This window comes from Dromaius novaehollandiae, chromosome 23 (genome assembly GCF_036370855.1).
Source record: "Dromaius novaehollandiae isolate bDroNov1 chromosome 23, bDroNov1.hap1, whole genome shotgun sequence".
In the NCBI taxonomy this organism is placed as follows: Eukaryota; Metazoa; Chordata; class Aves; order Casuariiformes; family Dromaiidae; genus Dromaius; species Dromaius novaehollandiae.
The window spans coordinates 10203449-10221382 of record NC_088120.1 but is presented as its reverse complement, the minus strand read 5'-3'; the positions used below and the strand labels follow the sequence as shown (position 1 = coordinate 10221382).

The following is a 17934-nucleotide window of genomic DNA, read 5'->3' as shown; positions in this document are numbered from 1 at the left end:
TGAGCGCCGACTGGCTGGCGCCAGAGGCGGGGCGGGCCTTGGGCAGCGCGCGAAGACTCGAAGAGTTTTCCTACCCGGCTGCGCGGCGGGAGCGTTTGTGTGGCGCCGGGTTGCGGGTGCCGGTGTCGTCGCGCGGGCCGAGCCATGGCGGAGGCTTCTGCTGAGGTAAGCCTTGCTGCTCTGCGTGGCCGGCCGTCGGCGGCTCGCTGCCTTCCCGCGGGCTCGGGGCTCTGGCCGCGGCGGGGAGGCCGGCGGGGATGGCCAGTGAGCGGGGCGGCAGCGTCTTCTCGGTTACCGGAGCGCGCCAGCGGCTTCGCGCCTCCACCGGACTCCGCGCCTCGACAGACTACACTTCCTAGCGTGCCCTGTGGCAGCGCCTTCTTCCGCTTTTGCCGCGCGCGGTGCGTGCTGGGAGGGATGGGTGCCCGGCGCGGCGGGCGCAGTGCATTCTGGGAGGGATAGGGCCGGGCATGCCGGGAAGGCTGGTACCGGTCCCTGGCGCGGGGCACGCTGGGAGGGATGCTCCGGCCTAGGCGGCACCGGGGGCTGCCGATGAGGGCCGACCCCGGGGGCTGCGGGCCTCGGGGGGCCCAGGCCGTCTCGGAGCGGGGTACTACCCTGAGTGAGGTGTCCCGGGGCCCGTGTGTGCGGGGCCGGCGCCCTTTCCCCTCAGCCTGTGTCCCCTGGGCCCCGTCTCAGGGCTGCTTTCTAGAGAGCACACACAAATGTCCGGTCCCTCCACCTGCACTACGTACAATGCCGCTTTGGAGATGAAATTTCAAAGTTTCACATTAATCTTTTCATTGGAATAATCAGTGGAGATCTTCCAGTACATTGATTTTTCCTTTTCCTGTGCAAGCTCACATTAAACATATTTAAATACCAATAAAGGTTGGTGTTGCATAATCTCCCTTCATGTAAATGTAAACTAGTTCTTATAACGATAATGCGTGTGCATATATTCCTATGTAAGCGTTAGCCGAGGTCTTGGAATGAAGTTAAACTCTGTGAGTCATTACTGCATAAACACCACTTACCATAATAAGGAAAAATTTTGCTTTGTAGTTTCACTTAGAAGATTTGAAATCAGACTTGCAGAAAAGCCCTGATAGTGATTCTGACAGCGGACAGGGCAGCTGTGAAACCGGCTCGCCCGGTCACTTCAGCAAGGGGATAGCATCTCTCGATGACAGAGGTCTGTAACATTTCTGTAAATTGTGCCTGGAGGTGATTGTCTTCAATAGCGTATTTTTCATTTTACAAATAACTTTTGGGGGAGTTGAGATTATGTGATCTTTGACCTTCTGAAAGTCACATGTTTTGTTAACCTGTATGAATGCAGACCGCCCTTTTGGTTGCTCAGGATGTGGGCAGAGAGATATCTGTAAACATCAGAAGAACAATTCCTGAGGTTCAAAAAGATAAATGGGATGTGAATATCTTAATTGCTTATTTTCTTTCTTTTTTATAATTTGCTTAATCTACCAAGGGCAATATGATATGCACTTATTTAGTTACTTACTGTGTTTTTATTATTATTTTGGAGAATTTAATTATTTGTGAATGATTTTTAGCTTATTTTAAGTCTTATTTTAAAAACCAATAGCATCAATTTGGGTCAATTTTATATTGCATGATAGGAAAAAAATGGATTTTGAAAACTTGAAATCAAGTCGTTTTGCTATAGTTGTTGAAATCTATGAAATTTAACAGGTTTATATGTAGATTTCAGTTTAAGTGATTGCTTATTAATGGAGTTTACCGCTCTATAACATTAATCCCTTTTTTATATATATATTTTGTCAGATTCAGAGGAAGAGATTTTTATAAGTAAAAAAGCAAAAAGCAAAAGGTTACTTCAAGACAGTGAAAGTGAAGATGAAGAAGATAGTGGCTCTTTTAAAAAGAATGATACTCTGGGTGAAGTCATGGAAAATGGAGAGGAAAAGGAGAATATTACTGCCCAGAGGAACAAGAAGTCTCATCGGGTTCGCCAAGGTCTGCTGGATAGTGATGACAGTGACACTGGTGACCGACTGCAAACTGAAAACTTTGAAATGAGCAAAAAGTCTGGCTTATCTGAGAATGAATTGGGAGAGGAGAAACCCCTAAAATCTGGGAAAAAGTACAGAAAACATAAACATAATTTTGAAGAAGCGACAGCAAAAAAATCTGTAGGAAAATCAAGGAGGAGAAAGGAGAAAGAAAGAAGGATTGAATCCATTAAACAGCTAAAAAAAGAAAAGAAGCCTAGAGCAGAGGTATATATTTTTGACAGAAAATTCCAAATGTTTCCCCCACTAAGTTAAATTTTATTTCCGCACTTGCTTATTGTGTTACAATGTTTCAGCATCACTTGTGTCTACATTACTACAGCAGACGTGGTGTCCACAGAGTTCTATAGTTCTGCTATATAAAGATACCAGTTTTATTTACAGAGAAAGTACAGATCCTGACACTTGATGATTTCACATCAGTGCATGTGAAGTCAGGCAGGGATGATGATAATAGGTGTCCTCTTGAGAAAGAAGGGGTTAAAGAGAGGAAAGTTGATAGTGGTCTATGTTAGTCTGGTAATTCTATGATCTTAAAAGTGATGTGTTATACTTCAGATTTTTCCTCTCATTCTGCTCATCAGCAGTAGTTAAATGACATCAAGATTTCTCTTTACCCCGGTGCAATTATAAGGCTGTAGCATCACAAGATGGAAGCAGATCATGCTGACTAATGGCATCAGTTCAAATTGAGTGGCAGTAGAAACACTGTCAAAAAACAATTTGGGGGATAATAATTATGTTCATTGTTGCTATTTAGAATAAATTAATACTTCAAATATTTTATATCTGAGCGGTTTTGGTCTTTAGTAGTTCTTCAAAGTCCTTACATATTATAGATGTAGGAAACACTGCTCTGTGAATTAGTTCATCAACTTGCAGTGCTATGAAGTGAATATGACCAGCTTACAGGACACAAAGATGCTAGAGTACAGGTGGCATAAACCTTTTTTAACTTCTTATCATCAAGACATTTTGCCAGTAGTCTTAAATTGGTTTTAAAGACTGAAGAGGAACTTCTGAAATGAACCATGTAAATGCTTTATTCTTATGGCAAGCAGGTAGATGGTGGTGAGAGGCATCCTTTTAACGACAGTGGATGTCTTCTTGATGACAAAGAACTTTTCGATAATGGTTTAGAAGAGGAAGAGGAGAATTATTCCCTCCCAGAAGATGAGGAGTCACTAGAAGCAATACGAGCAGCAGTGAAAGACAAAATTAAAAGAAAAAAGGTAACATTGAATAGTAATATAAGGTTATTGGTGGGAAGTGTTTTACCTGATCATATATCAAACTTCTGGGGGTGGGGGGGATGGGACAATGCTGCACTTCTGCTATAATAAAGAGGAGAAAGTAGTCTTCTGCTTTTCTTTCTTAAGGAAAGACGTGTTTTCCTGGAAAGATAACACTGCAGTAAAAGTTTTGGAAATCTACCAGAAAAATGGTGCAGCATTTGTGTTTTAATGTTTATGATGACCAGTGATGATTCTGTGCAATTATTTTGGCTGTTGACTTGTTTGCCCTTGGTAGTGCCTGTGTATCTATTGAAATAAATAAATCTGCTCTCATGCACTGTAGGACAAAGACCTGTTTTCTGAGGGTGAAGGCTACAAACATGTATTTGATGATGAGAATGAGGAACCCATATTAATGGAACCAAAAAGGAAGGTAAAGCATTCTTAAAGCATTCCTCTTTTTAAAGCTCTCATTGTTTGTTAAAGTGACTCTCCTTGAATGTTTATTGTGTGATGTCCTTTTAGAACTGTCCTATTTTCTGCTGGTTTGGTGTTCTCCTTTTCCTTTTTAACTGGCTGCTTTAGTCTGACTTCTTGCTATTCGAAAGGGGAAAAAAAGAACTATTTAGAAAGTATAGGTGTAGACCCATACTTTGCTCTGTGACTTCAGAGGCCTTTCTTTTCTTTTCTTAAGGAGCGGAAAGCAGCAAGGTTAAGTAAAGAAGCCATTAAACAACTACATAGTGAGACTCAACGACTCATTCGAGGTAAAACTTAAATTCTTTGCAAGTAGAGGAATATATACTATTAAGATATTTGGGGAGAAATTGAAAGAAAATATCTCAGAAGCGAGATCCTGCTTTTACCTAGCATGAATTATTCAGGGTATTTTTAATCAAGGACTTGTTTAAAGGTAGCTTTGTAATTAAGGAAAAAATCCTGCATGGTATCTCACTTGTGCCTATAAATTTGCCTTTAACTAGTTATGTAAAGTCAGTTAATATTTAGACAGTTAGATAGGCATGTAATAAATTTGAAACTGGTCCTGCCATTCTGATACTAACAAAGCAGTTCTTTTCCTAATGAATTCTGGGCATGTTGCAAACTTGTTCTTCAAGACTGTAGCTCTTGGAACTCTTCCCAAACACCGGTGTTTGCTATATTCAAGTTTAAACTATGCTGTTTGTAACTAGTCAAATGTCTTTGCTGCCAAAATACTTGTCTCAAGCTCCTTTGAACTTTACAGATACCAAATCAATGTATAATATAATGCCTTTGATTACTTTTTCTTATTTTCTTTCACCTCCTTTCTCTGGTAGAGTCATCTCTCTCTCTCCCATATCATGTGCCTGAGACCAAAAGCATTCATGAATTCTTCAAGCGTAGACCTCGACCAGTGTGCCAAGGAAATGCCATGTTATTGCTGAAGTAAGGACTTAAGCCTTCCCCATGTTTTTTTCCATAAATTTTGAGGATAACCAGACTTTGCATTAGGTATACTATAGAAGTAGTATCGCATACACATCTAAAATACTACTGTAGTCACAAAATTTCTCAATTTATTTATACTGTGTTGTGATAAGGTAACTAAATGATATAAACTCAAACCACATTAGCTTCCATATTTCCTCAAAATAAAGTTTTCCAGACGTCTGTCCTTTGTCTCTTCCTATGCATTAATGGCAATAATTAGAAAATGGTTTCTTCCCATCTGAGTTCCGTCTAGACCTCTTCTCCCCTTTCACAATAGCCATGTTAATGGAGGGTATATTTCTTTCTGCCTTTGTTAGGTCCACGAAGTATCAGGTCTCCCTAGACGGAGAAACTGCAGGTACAAAGAATTTAAGGATGGATTGCAAAGATGGGTGGATAGAAGGTGATCAATCAGCAGCTAGTGAACCACAAACAGGCCTTGACAGAGATGTTAATACTACCGTGAACAAACTTCATTCTGATGAAGGAGAGAACTTGACAGAAGACTGTGCTGAAAAGCCCAGACAGGATGATGATGATACTCATACAGTTAGGACTGTAGCAGCTGCTAATAAGTCAGAAGAACAACAACATTCTAACGTCCTAAGCACTGACTGTAGTGAGCAAAAGGAGAATGAAATTCCTCTGGCAGCTGGAGGAAATGCCCTTGAGCAAAGAGTCAAAACAGCACCAGAAGCAGCGTGTGAAGAACACGATAAACAAGTGGCACCTGGATTGGTGGCACAGCCTGAAAAAGTGAGGAAGTCCAAGTTGGATAAACTTCGGGAACTGGGGATAGACCTGTCCATCAAGCCAAGGATCTGCGCTGACTATGAATCCTTTATAAACCTTGATGAATCTGATTCAAATAAAGGTATCATTATTATTATTGTAACCTTCTCAAATCTACCTGAGTAAGCAGAGTCAAACTGAATTTAACTGGAAAACCTCTGAGAAAGGTTTAGGCAATGGTGATAGAGCAGGTCAGGTGTGTTCTCTTACTAGTACAGATTCTTTGCTTTATGTTGATGTGCATTTTCTTTCATGTGATGCTTGAAAGAGAAGTCTGGACCCCATAGTATTTGAAAGCTTGGAGGAATGCTCAGTTGTAACTAATGATCAGTAATTTATTTCTGCTGTAGTAAATTATATCGGTACTTAAAGCAGGAGGAGTACTTTTTCAAACTGATCCAAAACAGGGCATGCAGTGGTTATCCAGAAGCAAAACTGGCCTGTGTTCCCAAGTGTTGACCACTGATTTTGTTAAAAGTCATGGTTGGATAGCAAGCAAAAATTTACTTCTGTAGCAAGAATGTTTTGAATGCCTTTTAGGTACTGGAATTTGAACATCTGCGCTATTCTTTAATATTAAATAATTGAACTTTTTTCAGAGAAAGATTGCAAATGATTAAGCAATTCTATAATTCTTTTAAATCTACATGTATTAGAAGATATAAGAGGATATGTGGGCTGGATGCTACTTCCTCATAGTATGTAGAAAACTGATCTCTGCCAAGAAATAGTGATTTTTTTTTTCCAGCTATAAGTCTAGTCTTAAATATATATGTTGATAGAACTTTAGAGATACCTGGTGGCTGAAAGGGTAGATTGTAAATGAATTGAGGTACTATGGTTAAATCACAGTCAATGGTAAGACCATTTAATACTGGCTAATATCAATTAAGTGCAAGTTACAGCAAAATATAGTGCAGTAACTTATTGCATTATTAATCAAATAGTGTTGTTTCTTTTATAAACACTAAAATATTAAATGTTTAGATTTTTTAATTAACTTCCTTTAATGTATTCTCATCCTACTGTTGTTACAACTTTAACACACAAGCTGTTGAGTTTTTTTGCTCTTGTAAATGCTATCAAATTCGTTTAATTTGCATTTTAAAACTTAATGTGCATTTAAAGAATTAGAAGCCTTGAAAGCACGTTTCTTGAAACACACTCTTCAAACATCGAAATCTAAAGTTGAACGGACCATAAACATGAACATTATTCGTAAGGAGACTACATCCGAAGGAAAAGAGGAGCTAAAAGCAGATGTGGTGCCAGCAGTTTTAGTTACAGAAAGCCTAGATGAAACAGTCCACACAAAGCCAGGTAGGTTTGGAAAGAGAAGTGATGATGGTTGAACCGGAAAACACTTTGTCATGTGGATTTTTTTTTTTTTTTTTTGGTTCCCCCCCCCCCCCCCCAATCTCCCAGTCTGTCCCATGAAACACAGATGAAAGAATTTTTATGTCTAGAATTAGTATGTATTTGTTTCTTTGGATATTTTTTTTTAATGAGTATTCCCTGTTTAAAAAAGTAGAGACCTCTTAAATAGTACTGGCTATTGAAGAACAGGTTGCCCTAAATCAGATTTTTGCAACTGGTTCTCTGGATTCTTTTCCATCTGTCCCAGTATTTTATATAAACACTTACAAACACTGTTCTCGTCCATCAACCCTCTAAATGTAACTCTCAGATTCCTTGCGTGCTATTCTCATTTAGTAATTCCTCCATCCCTATTTATTTCTATACTGCAGTTCTTAACAGAAGTGTATATATTTGCAAACAAAATACATGTGGAGTGTGACTGTCACATTAAAAGAAACAGATTATTTGGCTGGTACTATAGGCATGTATTATTTTTAGCTGCTCTTAATTATCTCATATGCTGTAGCACATCTGCCCATGGCAATTGGAAGCTGTTGTTCCCAAAAGACACATGGAAAGACAGATCCTGCTCATTCAGAGGGCTGTGCCAGTGGCATTTAGGGATAATGAGGAATCTTGATAATTCATGAGATTGTGTTGCCTCTCTAAATGGAACTCATCAAGGCTAGGTGCTCTAGTTCTTCAAGCTGCCGGATCAATTCATAAAAAAAAATTAAAAATAAGTACTTTTTTATTTCCTTTTTTGTGCACAGAGTTATATTAAATTGGATGTTTGAAGGCAATAAAGCTTAAGGATTCATTGTAGTACATCTAATATATAAACTTGTTCTTTTCTGTGTAGGTGAAAAGCTACAAGCATTGAAGGCTAAACTCCAGGAGGCCATGAAACTCCGCAGGACTGAGGAACGCCAAAAGCGGCAAGCACTGTTTAAACTAGATAATGAAGACATGTTGGAGGAGGAAGAAGAGGAGGAGGAGGAAGAGATGACAGATGAGTCTGAGGAAGAGGAAGAAAGCAATCATGAGGTCTACATGCAGCATTTTTACATAACCTAGTCAACTCCTTGGTTCTGCTGATCTTTCATAATTAAATTAGAATTTGTATGTTATTAATATTGGAGAAACCGCCAAATAGTTCTGAAGAGTACGAAGAACCGTTACAGTTAGAATATTCAGGATTTTGTTTACCTAAAACTGAATTTATTAGTGTTTTCTTTCTTTGTCTAAATAGTATTAAAAACAAAAATAAGCATATGAAAGATTGTATTGCCACTTGCTCTCTTTATATATCCTTGGCTTATTGTATGACGGGGACAATTTCTGTGGTATGTGTGCATACCTAACTGAGATCACCTACCTGGTCTGGGATGGGGTTAGCCATAGCTTTTCCTTTTTAAAAGGGATCAGAATGGTGTGACACCTCTATGTCAATTTGCTCAGAGTGGGATAGGCATATGTGAGAACTGGGAATGTCAGTCTGTTTCATGCTCCATATGTTAAAACTTTTCTTTTAAAAGTATGCATGGAAGTAGACAGATCAAAGCAGTAAACACTATATATATGATTTTTTTTTATTTTTTTTTTTTTGGTTTTAAGACTGTGGAATTTCTCCTTGGGGAGGCAGAGGAAGATAATGAAGATTTAGAAGAGAAACACATTGAAGATGGTGATAAAGAAACTGATAAAGAATCAATTGATGGAGAAAAGGTGGATAAAACTGTGCACTGTGATTCTGTTCCCAAACCACCTTCAACGGAGTCTACATTGATGCTGTTTAAAGACAGCTCCTCCAAAATGGGGTAAATGAGTGAAACTTTAGAAATGGTGCCCAAGCAATTTTAAATCTAATTAATATACATGGTAGATATTTGGTTTTAGTGCAAGTATTACATGCTTTAATATAAGCATGTCATGTCCTTTTAAAGTACCTTTTATAAGTATTTTTTCTGTCCAGTTCCAGTAGTTATATGTGCATTCATATATATTTTGCTAGAAAACCAAATGACTGTAGGCGTTACCAGCTGAATTTTCTGTTTCTTAATTGAAATCTACTACATGTGTTTTTGTGTGGTTTTTGCTATTAGGTTTGATTAAACAATAGAACTTCGTCTTGTATATTTTGGCAAATATATTTTATTTAATAAATTGCAGATATTCTCTTCCTGATGAGAAACTTGAAATAGAAGAAGCTACAGAAAAAGGACCTTCCAAGTTAGGTAAAGTAGATCTACTATTATGGCTACTATTTTTTTTTAAAGGGCACATTTAAAAGTTTCTAATTGGGATTGGTATTCAATATTTTTGTTATTTCATCACCTGTATAGTTGGAGAGTATGATTATAAATTTTTTGATAAAGGACTGGGAGGGCTTAAAAGAAGCAAGGGAGAATAAAACTCAAAATGGTATTGGTAAAAATGTAGGAACAATCAGAAATCAATAAGATGAAGTTCAGTAGAAAAGTGTGATATGGCTCGTTTATGAAGAAGTCCAGCATATAAGCAAAAAGTAATGTATTTCTGGCAAGATGTTGGTGTTGCAGAATAGTATCTGAAGGTTTCACTGGACCACAGATGAAATTGGGTGACAGAACATGACGCTTTTTCAAGAAGGCAGATATTTGGGGATGCATTAATATGAACTTCAAACTAGAAAACTCTGATATGGTGCTAGAGGTCTCAGTAGACGTGTTGCCTTCAGTTCTGGCATTGCATTTTGGTAAGATGTAGACACACTACACAGTAGATGAGCAGAATGTAAATTTGAAAGAAATGAATTTATTTTGTCTGGAAAGGAGACCAGGGGAGAACATAGTTGTCTTCCAGAATATAACAAGATGCTGTGGAGAAACAGCAAATAGCTGTTTTTCATGTCCCCTGTATATATTACAGGAAGAATTTAATTCATTTATGGTTTGCTTAGAAACTGGGAAAACTTTCTATTAATACAGAAGTTAAGCATTATATTAAAATATTTGCTTTCTTTTTAGAAGATGATGATTCATTTTCGCTGCCAACACCAGCAAAAGATAATAGCCATAACAGCAGCTTTGAGCTGATTGGCTCCATGATTCCATCATATCAGCCCTGCAACAAACAGATGTCACGCGGAGGGAACTTTTTATCTGCAGCAGGAGGTTTCAGGTCACCCTCCCCAGGTTTTTTCAAAACAAGCTTTATCAGCTCTGCTTCCAAGGTAAGATTCTCAGTCCTGTTCACGTCATATGTGGATAATGAATAAATATATTTAATCTTGATTGTCTTATATATTAAAAAAATAATAGCAGAAGGCATCTTGATAATATCCTTTATATGACTAAGATTTCAGAAAAGCAAGCTCTCCCTAGAGTTTAAAATGTCTCCACATTGGAATGGATAAAAAAAGACATTATAAAAGCTTACATTCTAAAGCTTCAAAGAAAAATGTTATAACCCACTTTTGATATCTAAAGTATGTTCATTGTATGTTTTTTAAAGTATACTCACATGGGCTACACAACATCTCATGTCTGTGAACTTGTAATGATACATCAGAACAATGTGGGCATACTTTAACTTCTTTTAAGCCTGCGTGTTGTTTATCCTTTAAAATAGCTTAAATGTTTTATCCTTGCTTTTGATTTCTAGGGTTGCAAAGCAAATAACTTGTATGTTTTTACATTCCCTTGTATAGAGCTCAGGAAAGATGTCTGAGCCCTCTCTTCCCATAGAAGATTCCCAGGACCTGTATAATGCCTCTCCTGAGCCCAAGAGTTTATTTCCGGGGCCTGGAGAGTCACAGTTTCAATTTTCTCTGGAGGATGACACTCAGAGCCAGCTGCTTGATGCAGATGGGTAAGTTACAGGTGTAAAGGATGACATTTTATGCCCTTTAACTGAAATTTGACATATAGATCAGCACCTGAGGTTTAGAGAAATTCTTCTAGGTTATGTAGAGGGGTTGTAGAATAAATAGCTTATGTTATTCTGTGCTTTTGTAACTTTTACGTAGTACACTGTGTCAATGAGCACCTTCTTTTACTAATCAGTCTTATTTCTCATTTTTAATATTAAAGAACAAAAATGTCACTGTTAATGTGTGTTTGTTCGTGAATATTTTTCAAGTGTTCTTATTTGCATTTACATTATCAGGTAAATCAGCAACTGTGAATGAGATTGTGATTTAAATGTTTGTCTGGCTTACATTTTCAGGATGTATTAATTAAAAAAACAGATCAATGGCAGTTATTCAAAAAGACAAAAGTGGATCTGAAATGAGATTCAAGTGCAGAACCCCATAATGTTGCTTGTACAATAATCATATCATAGGAAGTTTTCTGGAGAAAAGCTCTGCTAGTGGTCAAAAAGTTATACTTGTAAGGTTTTTTTTAATCAAAGACTTTTTTTTCAGGTTTTTGAATGTTGGACAACATAGGAATAAATATCAGTCCTCAAAACATCAGCTGACTCTGGCTAGTATGGATGAGAATGCAATGGATGCCAACATGGATGAATTATTGGATTTGTGTTCTGGACAGTTTAGCAGTCAAACTGAACACGTGCCAAATACCAACAACAACAAAAAGCAGAACATGGAAGAATTGCTCAATCTTTGTTCAGGAAAATTTGTATCTCAGAGTATGTCCTGAAATTCTGTTCATGGCTTTGCTGGTGACCTGATCTATAAGCTTTATGCTAACATATACTTAGTTCTGGGCACTAATGCAGAATTCAGAACTTCTGAGAGTTCTGAGAGCTTTAACAATTTGTCACCTCCATAGGCGCATGCTAACTTGTCATTTCTAAGATGCTTTCTGATGTTCTAGAAGCTCAGACATCTCTGTCTAATAAGTTGCCATCTTATTCCGTTTTGTAGCAGGTTCTCCAACATGGGCATCTTCAGCATCTTCTAAGGCTGAAAAAGACAGTGACATAGAAGATCCAATGGCAGAAGCTCTAGCGCTTTGTTCAGGCTCCTTCCCAACAGACAGGTTAGTGTTACTCTTCATAGATTTATGAGAGTGTATAGTGGCAGTTGTCACATTTCACTCTTGATATGTTTTCCTCTTGTTTAACATCAGTTCAAAATGCCACAAGAGAAAGTGTGGTCTGTTTGAGGTGAAGGGGAGGAATGTTGCAAATTGCTCAATAATCGTTCCTTAAATCAGCAGCATATACTGACAGACACGTAAGGAAATATAGATTCCAACAGCTGCTGCGAAGGGAGATTCATCCTTGTCTTTCAGCGATAGTGAAAGGTGTGCTGAAGAACTTTCAGCAAACAGAGGAAAAGACTGTTAGGAGTTAGGACTTTAGGGTTCTGGGCTGCTGCCAGACTGCAAGAACCATGAGCAAATATATTCTCTCCACTGATTACACTGGAAAGGCATATTGGTGCTTGACAAAAGGATATTGAAGCTTACCAAATGAGAACGTTGAAGGGATCCAAGGGGAATCATGGAGAGCAGTAAATTCAGAAATTAGTACTTGCCCTATGGTTTCTGCAAGTCAGGACCTGAGGACTTGAAACATTAATGCTAATAGGGATTTTAAGCATCTAAAGCTACATGCTGTTGGGAGACCGTAGCTCCTCAGACTCTTTCTTAGATAATTGCCTGAGACCAGCAAACATGACAGTTGCAGTCTTGCTTTGAATTGTTAGAAAGCTGTCATTGTTGGTCAAATGAAAGCATGTATTTCTTTCATTAATTTTTACCATAGGGAAGAAGAAGATGAGGAAGAGCAAGAAGAACTTGGTGATTTTCAACTTGTAACAGATGATAATGCCTTTGATAGTGAAGAGGTATGAACTGATAGAACAAAGTGATTGCTGCAGCATTCTGACTATAAGAAATGCATTTATCTTTTCAGGTTTTTTAATACATCCATCAACGCAAATTGTCATGTCTTCCAGAACAAGTTATTGAAACATTTTTAAGACCAGTGTGAATAACTTACAATGTCTACTTAATATTCCAATATACTGGACAAAACATCTTAGTTTAGCAAATCCTTTGCAAAGTCTGTGGTATTTTAGTCCATGTTTATTGACTGAAGGACAGAGGAGGCTGACATTACAAAACAATCCACTTGGAGAAATTCCTATGTTTCTGAAAAAAAATTTTTTTTTTTTTTTGACAGGATGAAAAAAGTGAGGATGGTGATGCTGAAGAAGCAGAAACTAGTGATGAAGAGGAAGAACTGTTGAAACATAGACAGGGCTTGAAGAAAAAACTGTAAATAGGTTTATTTTATCTTAATTTCCAGAAAGAATAGAATATTAATAGCACTAGAAATTTAATCTATAATTCCTCCCCCTATCTCAGCATTAGTGGCTTGAGCACAGCTGTTTCTTATCAAGCTGCTGTTTATGTGACTGTGGTTTTGGCTCTGGTTTTTGGTTTTATGCTTTGGTGCTTTTGGGTTGCATGAGTTTAACTATGTTGCTAGTGGGCTATAGAGGAGCTAGTAACACTTAAAGTGGAAAGCAAAAGGCTAGGATGAAAGCAATGCAATGCTTTTTTCACCAAAAAAGGGAGTGGGGGAGTGTTGCTCTCATTCCTCATATCTTAAGGTCTTCAGTCTAGTAAGTGAAACATCTAATCAACAGTTATTGTCATCACATTTGGTAGACAACTCGCAAGAAATCTGGTGGATGACAATAATCTGGGGTATTGCACGTTGGCAGGCTGTGTATGTAAGTGTGCAAGAACTCTAGTGTTAGGCTTTTCAAACATCACAGATGAATCAGTTTCTCTTCTATATGTGCTAACTTTATCTCAAAATACAGACCTTGCATTCAGAAGATTTGTGTGATGATTATGGGTCTGCCAAACTGAACTCTTTTAACATTCTTTTATAGAAGACTACAGGATTTCATGGAAGATGAGGCAGAGCTGTCGGGGAGTGATGTGGGAAGTGAGGATGAATATGATGGCGAAGACCTGAACGAATACGAAGAAGAGGTTATTGATGAGGAACTCCCTACCGATGTGGAATTAGAAAATCAAATCCAGAAATTACACATGTCAGTGACAGTATGGATATATGTTTATATGTGTGAAGTCATGGCTCTCAGGTATAATCTGAACTAACCCAAACTTCTTTCCTTTGTTTTAACAGGAAGGCAGTGCTCGATGATGACAAGCGCCAGTTACGCTTGTACCAGGAGAGGTATCTCATTGATGGGGACCTGCACAGCGATGGCCCTGGCAGAATGAGGAGATTCAGATGGAAGAACATAGGTACCTTTCTGATCCGTAGTCAGTAAATGGAGGTGAAAGTTTGGAAAAGATCACTGCATAAAAGGTGGAAACCTGCATCGTAGGGACTGAATGTTTCCTTTGGAAATAAGTGAAACTATCTATTTCTATAGTCATTTTTTTGCCCCAAACAAGGCAGAGGACACTTAATGAGCTAGAGAAAATTCCTGGTGCACTGACTCTGCCTTTGATACAAGACTGACTTATTCATAATGATGCAGACTGGAGACTGTCTTTGTGTTCTGCACAGAAACCAGTAAATTGAGGAGAAACATTCCATGTTTTAATGGTAGTGAAGAATAAGCAGTAGACTAGGGCAAATGTAAATTTTAATACTTATTTGCTCTTGGCTACTAAGTTACATTGTATATGTAAATTAGAATGTGGTTTACATGTACATAAGCAACACAGATTCTGTCTGCAGAATGCTTGAGTGTCCTGCCTTAGTACTTCTCTGTGTTTGAAGCTGGCCAAATGGTTCTAATGTTGTCAAATGATGCTGCCCAATACTTCCTGTAGGTACATTTCCACTGGATCTTTTGTCTCTATTTTGCTAAATGTTCTGGCTCCATCTGTCATCCATCTATATGAGAGAAAGCATTCTGTGTGTAATTCACTTCTGAGATGCATTTTCCAGAATTGTTTAGAAAAGATAATTTTCTCTTCTTGTCTAGATGATGCTTCACAGATTGACTTGTTTCAGAGAGATTCGGATAATGATGATGAAAATGAAGAGCTTGATGAGACAGAGGCAAAGTGGAGGAAAGAGCGATTTGAGCGAGAACAGTGGCTTCGCGAGCAGGTATGGATTAGTTTCCAGTAAGATATCTTGCTTAATCTTTCTCAATACCATTACTAGATCTGAAATTGTTAGGTCATCAGGTTAAACTCTGGAAAAAATACCGTTCGTAAACATGTCCTTGTTTTCAACATGAATTTTGCTCTTTATGTCTCTTCTGCAAGTATTTTAAAGAAGGAGCAACTAACTGAGAATTCAGAAGGGAGAGGCAAAGGAACTATGTTCTGAGACAAGTCACTATCAAAGCTAGACTAGGCTTCTTGTACTGGGAACAGAACTCCATGTTCTAGAATTTTCAGCATTAGGTCAGTTTTGTCAGCTGAATGTGATGTTGTTCATTAATAGATAGAATGAGGATGATAAAGTATCTAACAAATTGCAATAAACTTTTTCAATAGAAAGAAAATAAAAATGAATATATAAATCAGTATAATGAAAGGGCTTGGTCTACCTGAATTACTGAATGAACTGTTCATTCTTAATGTAAGCCTTTTCAACTTAACAAAATACCTTCTCTGCTACAGAAAGAAAAAAATAAAGAGCAGGAGGAGGAGGAGGAGGAAGTTGACGAAGATAGCCAATTTATGAAACTAGCAAAAAAAGTAACTGCTAAGTCCCTACAGAAGAAAGGTAAGTTTACTTCTTGTTGAAGTGGCAACCAAATGAGGGAGAAAGATACTGGAGACTAGGTAGCAACAACTGAAAGTTAAGCTATCAGTAGTATAATTTGATGTGGATTATTTTTGTCTGCAGCTTTTATTGTCTATTGTCAATTCTGAGTTCTTTAGTTTGATATAATTTTCTATCAAAGTAAATTTTATATTCTTTCACATGAAGTTCAAGAACTGACATTCTCCTCTTTGTCTCTGCTAGCAAGCCCTGTAGTAGTGGTGCAAGAAACAAAATTGTTGCCCAGGAACCCATTTGAAGCATTCAGACCTGCCAGTGATGTCCAGGTTGGTAATGGTTTTGAAGAATGCTGTTTCCATACTGCATCTGTAAAACGCATCTGAGTCAGCTAATCCTAGATTCTGGCCATCAGTGCTTTGTATGGTTGTGAGGAAATACTCAGTAACATGTTAATAGGAAATAGTCTTTTCTGTGAAGAGTAGCCTACTAAAAGAGCTGTCATGGTTGTGTATGTGGCTTAACATAGCATTTCTTTGTTCTTCAGCTAAAAAATGGGTCTCTCTTGAATAGACCTAAAGCTGTACTTCAGAAACTAGCAGCAATGTCAGAACTTAATCCAAATGCTCCTCGAAATTCAAGGAATTTTGTCTTTCTCACACTTTCTCCAGACAAGAATGAAGAGGCAAAGGAGAAGTCAAAACTTCAGGTAAAGATTTATGTGGAAATATGTTGTCAGTTGTGTAACATTCTGCTGTGTTGTAGACTGCTGGCTGATTGTGCAGTTCTTACTGGATTATTTAAATGTACAGATGTTAAGCATTGCCAAGCAGTTAGCAGCATTGGTATTTTAAATATTTTCAATGATGTCCAGTTGTACAGGTATGTGCTCTCACACCAGATATGTACTCTCATAATTCAGAATTTAAGCTGTTTGGAGATTTTGTATTTACTAATGTATCCTTCTGTTTTATAGGTGAAGAAAAGAGGCCCTACTGCAGTAATGACATCCCTGGCCAAGCGGCCCAGGATTGACAGCACAGCGCAAACGAATCAAAGTCGAAGCATATTCCAGTACTTGGAGAGCTGAATATTTTTGTTTAGGGCCAGAAGTTATATCTTGTCTCTTTGCCAGTCGTAGTTTGGTTTGCAAATCTCTATCAGCAATCATCCAGAGGGAAAACAATTGCTATACATTCTTTGCTCTGCTGCCACTTAGCAAGTTCCAGTAATTTCCAGGCAATGGTCTTGGTTATTCCCCTTCGTCTTTCTCAGTGTTCCATGGCAAACAAGAGAGCACAAAATCCATGCTTGGATTGGAATGAAATGCTAACTTGGTCTCTGCTCAAGCATTAAGGAAACTTACACTACTGTATACAGTCCTCACAATCTCAAATGTTTCAACAGTATGTGTTCATTACTGAAAATACTCTGCGTGTGATAGGTATCCTGCAGAGATGCTGCAATAAGTTTAAAGCACAGATGAAGGAAGTATTACTGCAATTTTGGATAAGAAAGAAGCAATGTTAAATACAGCAGGACATACATTGTTTACACTTTCATTACTGAGGTAACAATGGCTCCCTTCAATGTCTTATCTTCTCTAACATTAAGCATTTACTAGTTTGGTGTCTTGAGATGTTCTAGTTTACACTTGAAATATATACTTAAGAAAAAGGCCCAGTCTTTTATGAAGCAGTATGATTGGGATTTCTTTCCAAGCTTTTATTACTGTTTATATTCATAGGCATGTGTATGAATGTGTGTGGAGAGGGAAGAATGTGAATGACAGATGTAGGAGAGGAAAAGGAGATGTGCCCATCTTTTGTTTGCTTTTGGTTTTGGAGTTTTTTGTTTTGTTTTGAACAACTGAAGAGTCTCTTAAATTATCTGTCCCCTTGTTTTCATTCAAGCTGCAGTCTTCCATGACAAATCATCCATTTCTGAACAGCTAGAAATGAAAGGCCTTCCCTAGAACGAGGAAATGAGATAATAAGGAACCATTATTCACAACTATTCTGGATTGTGTGAAAGAAACTTAGGACATAGTTAGAATATACAACATCTCTGATTATATGCTGAATGTGTAAAAGTAGAGACTTGATTATGGTAACACAGTGGCCTGTTCTGTAAGACTAAACGTCTTCCTAAGACTTCATTTCAAATACTTACATTGCTCAGTCTGTCAGAGAAGCATCTTGAACTGTAAATTCTGTAACATCATAAGCATACACCTGGTATGCTACATGTAAAATATTTTACTGTATATTATGTTTATAAAGACTTATGGTACAAATTGGAGTGCAATTTTACAATAAAACCTGTTTTTAATTTTG

General features: G+C 37.9%; 1 protein-coding gene across 5 annotated transcripts; it reads left to right on the top strand.

Annotated features, from left to right (window-relative positions):
- The first annotated feature begins 7 nt into the window (after nucleotides 1-7).
- Nucleotides 8-17934, top strand: CLSPN (claspin). 5 transcript variants are annotated; one of them, XM_026104627.2, is made up of 25 exons: nucleotides 8-165; nucleotides 1066-1195; nucleotides 1807-2261; nucleotides 3116-3286; nucleotides 3633-3722; nucleotides 3984-4056; nucleotides 4609-4717; nucleotides 5080-5636; nucleotides 6683-6874; nucleotides 7776-7960; nucleotides 8531-8733; nucleotides 9086-9150; nucleotides 9922-10127; nucleotides 10605-10765; nucleotides 11322-11548; nucleotides 11787-11901; nucleotides 12632-12713; nucleotides 13052-13146; nucleotides 13773-13937; nucleotides 14033-14154; nucleotides 14847-14974; nucleotides 15496-15601; nucleotides 15845-15927; nucleotides 16146-16307; nucleotides 16575-17934. In XM_026104627.2, the coding sequence occupies exons 1-25, from the start codon at nucleotides 145-147 to the stop codon at nucleotides 16686-16688; spliced, it is 4017 nt and encodes a 1338-aa protein (XP_025960412.2). In that variant the 5' UTR covers nucleotides 8-144; the 3' UTR covers nucleotides 16689-17934. The 5 variants fall into 5 exon arrangements, with proteins under 5 accessions (XP_025960412.2, XP_025960413.2, XP_025960414.2 ...); XM_026104628.2 differs by having other exon boundaries at nucleotides 3113-3286; nucleotides 9925-10127; XM_026104629.2 differs by having other exon boundaries at nucleotides 3113-3286; nucleotides 11790-11901.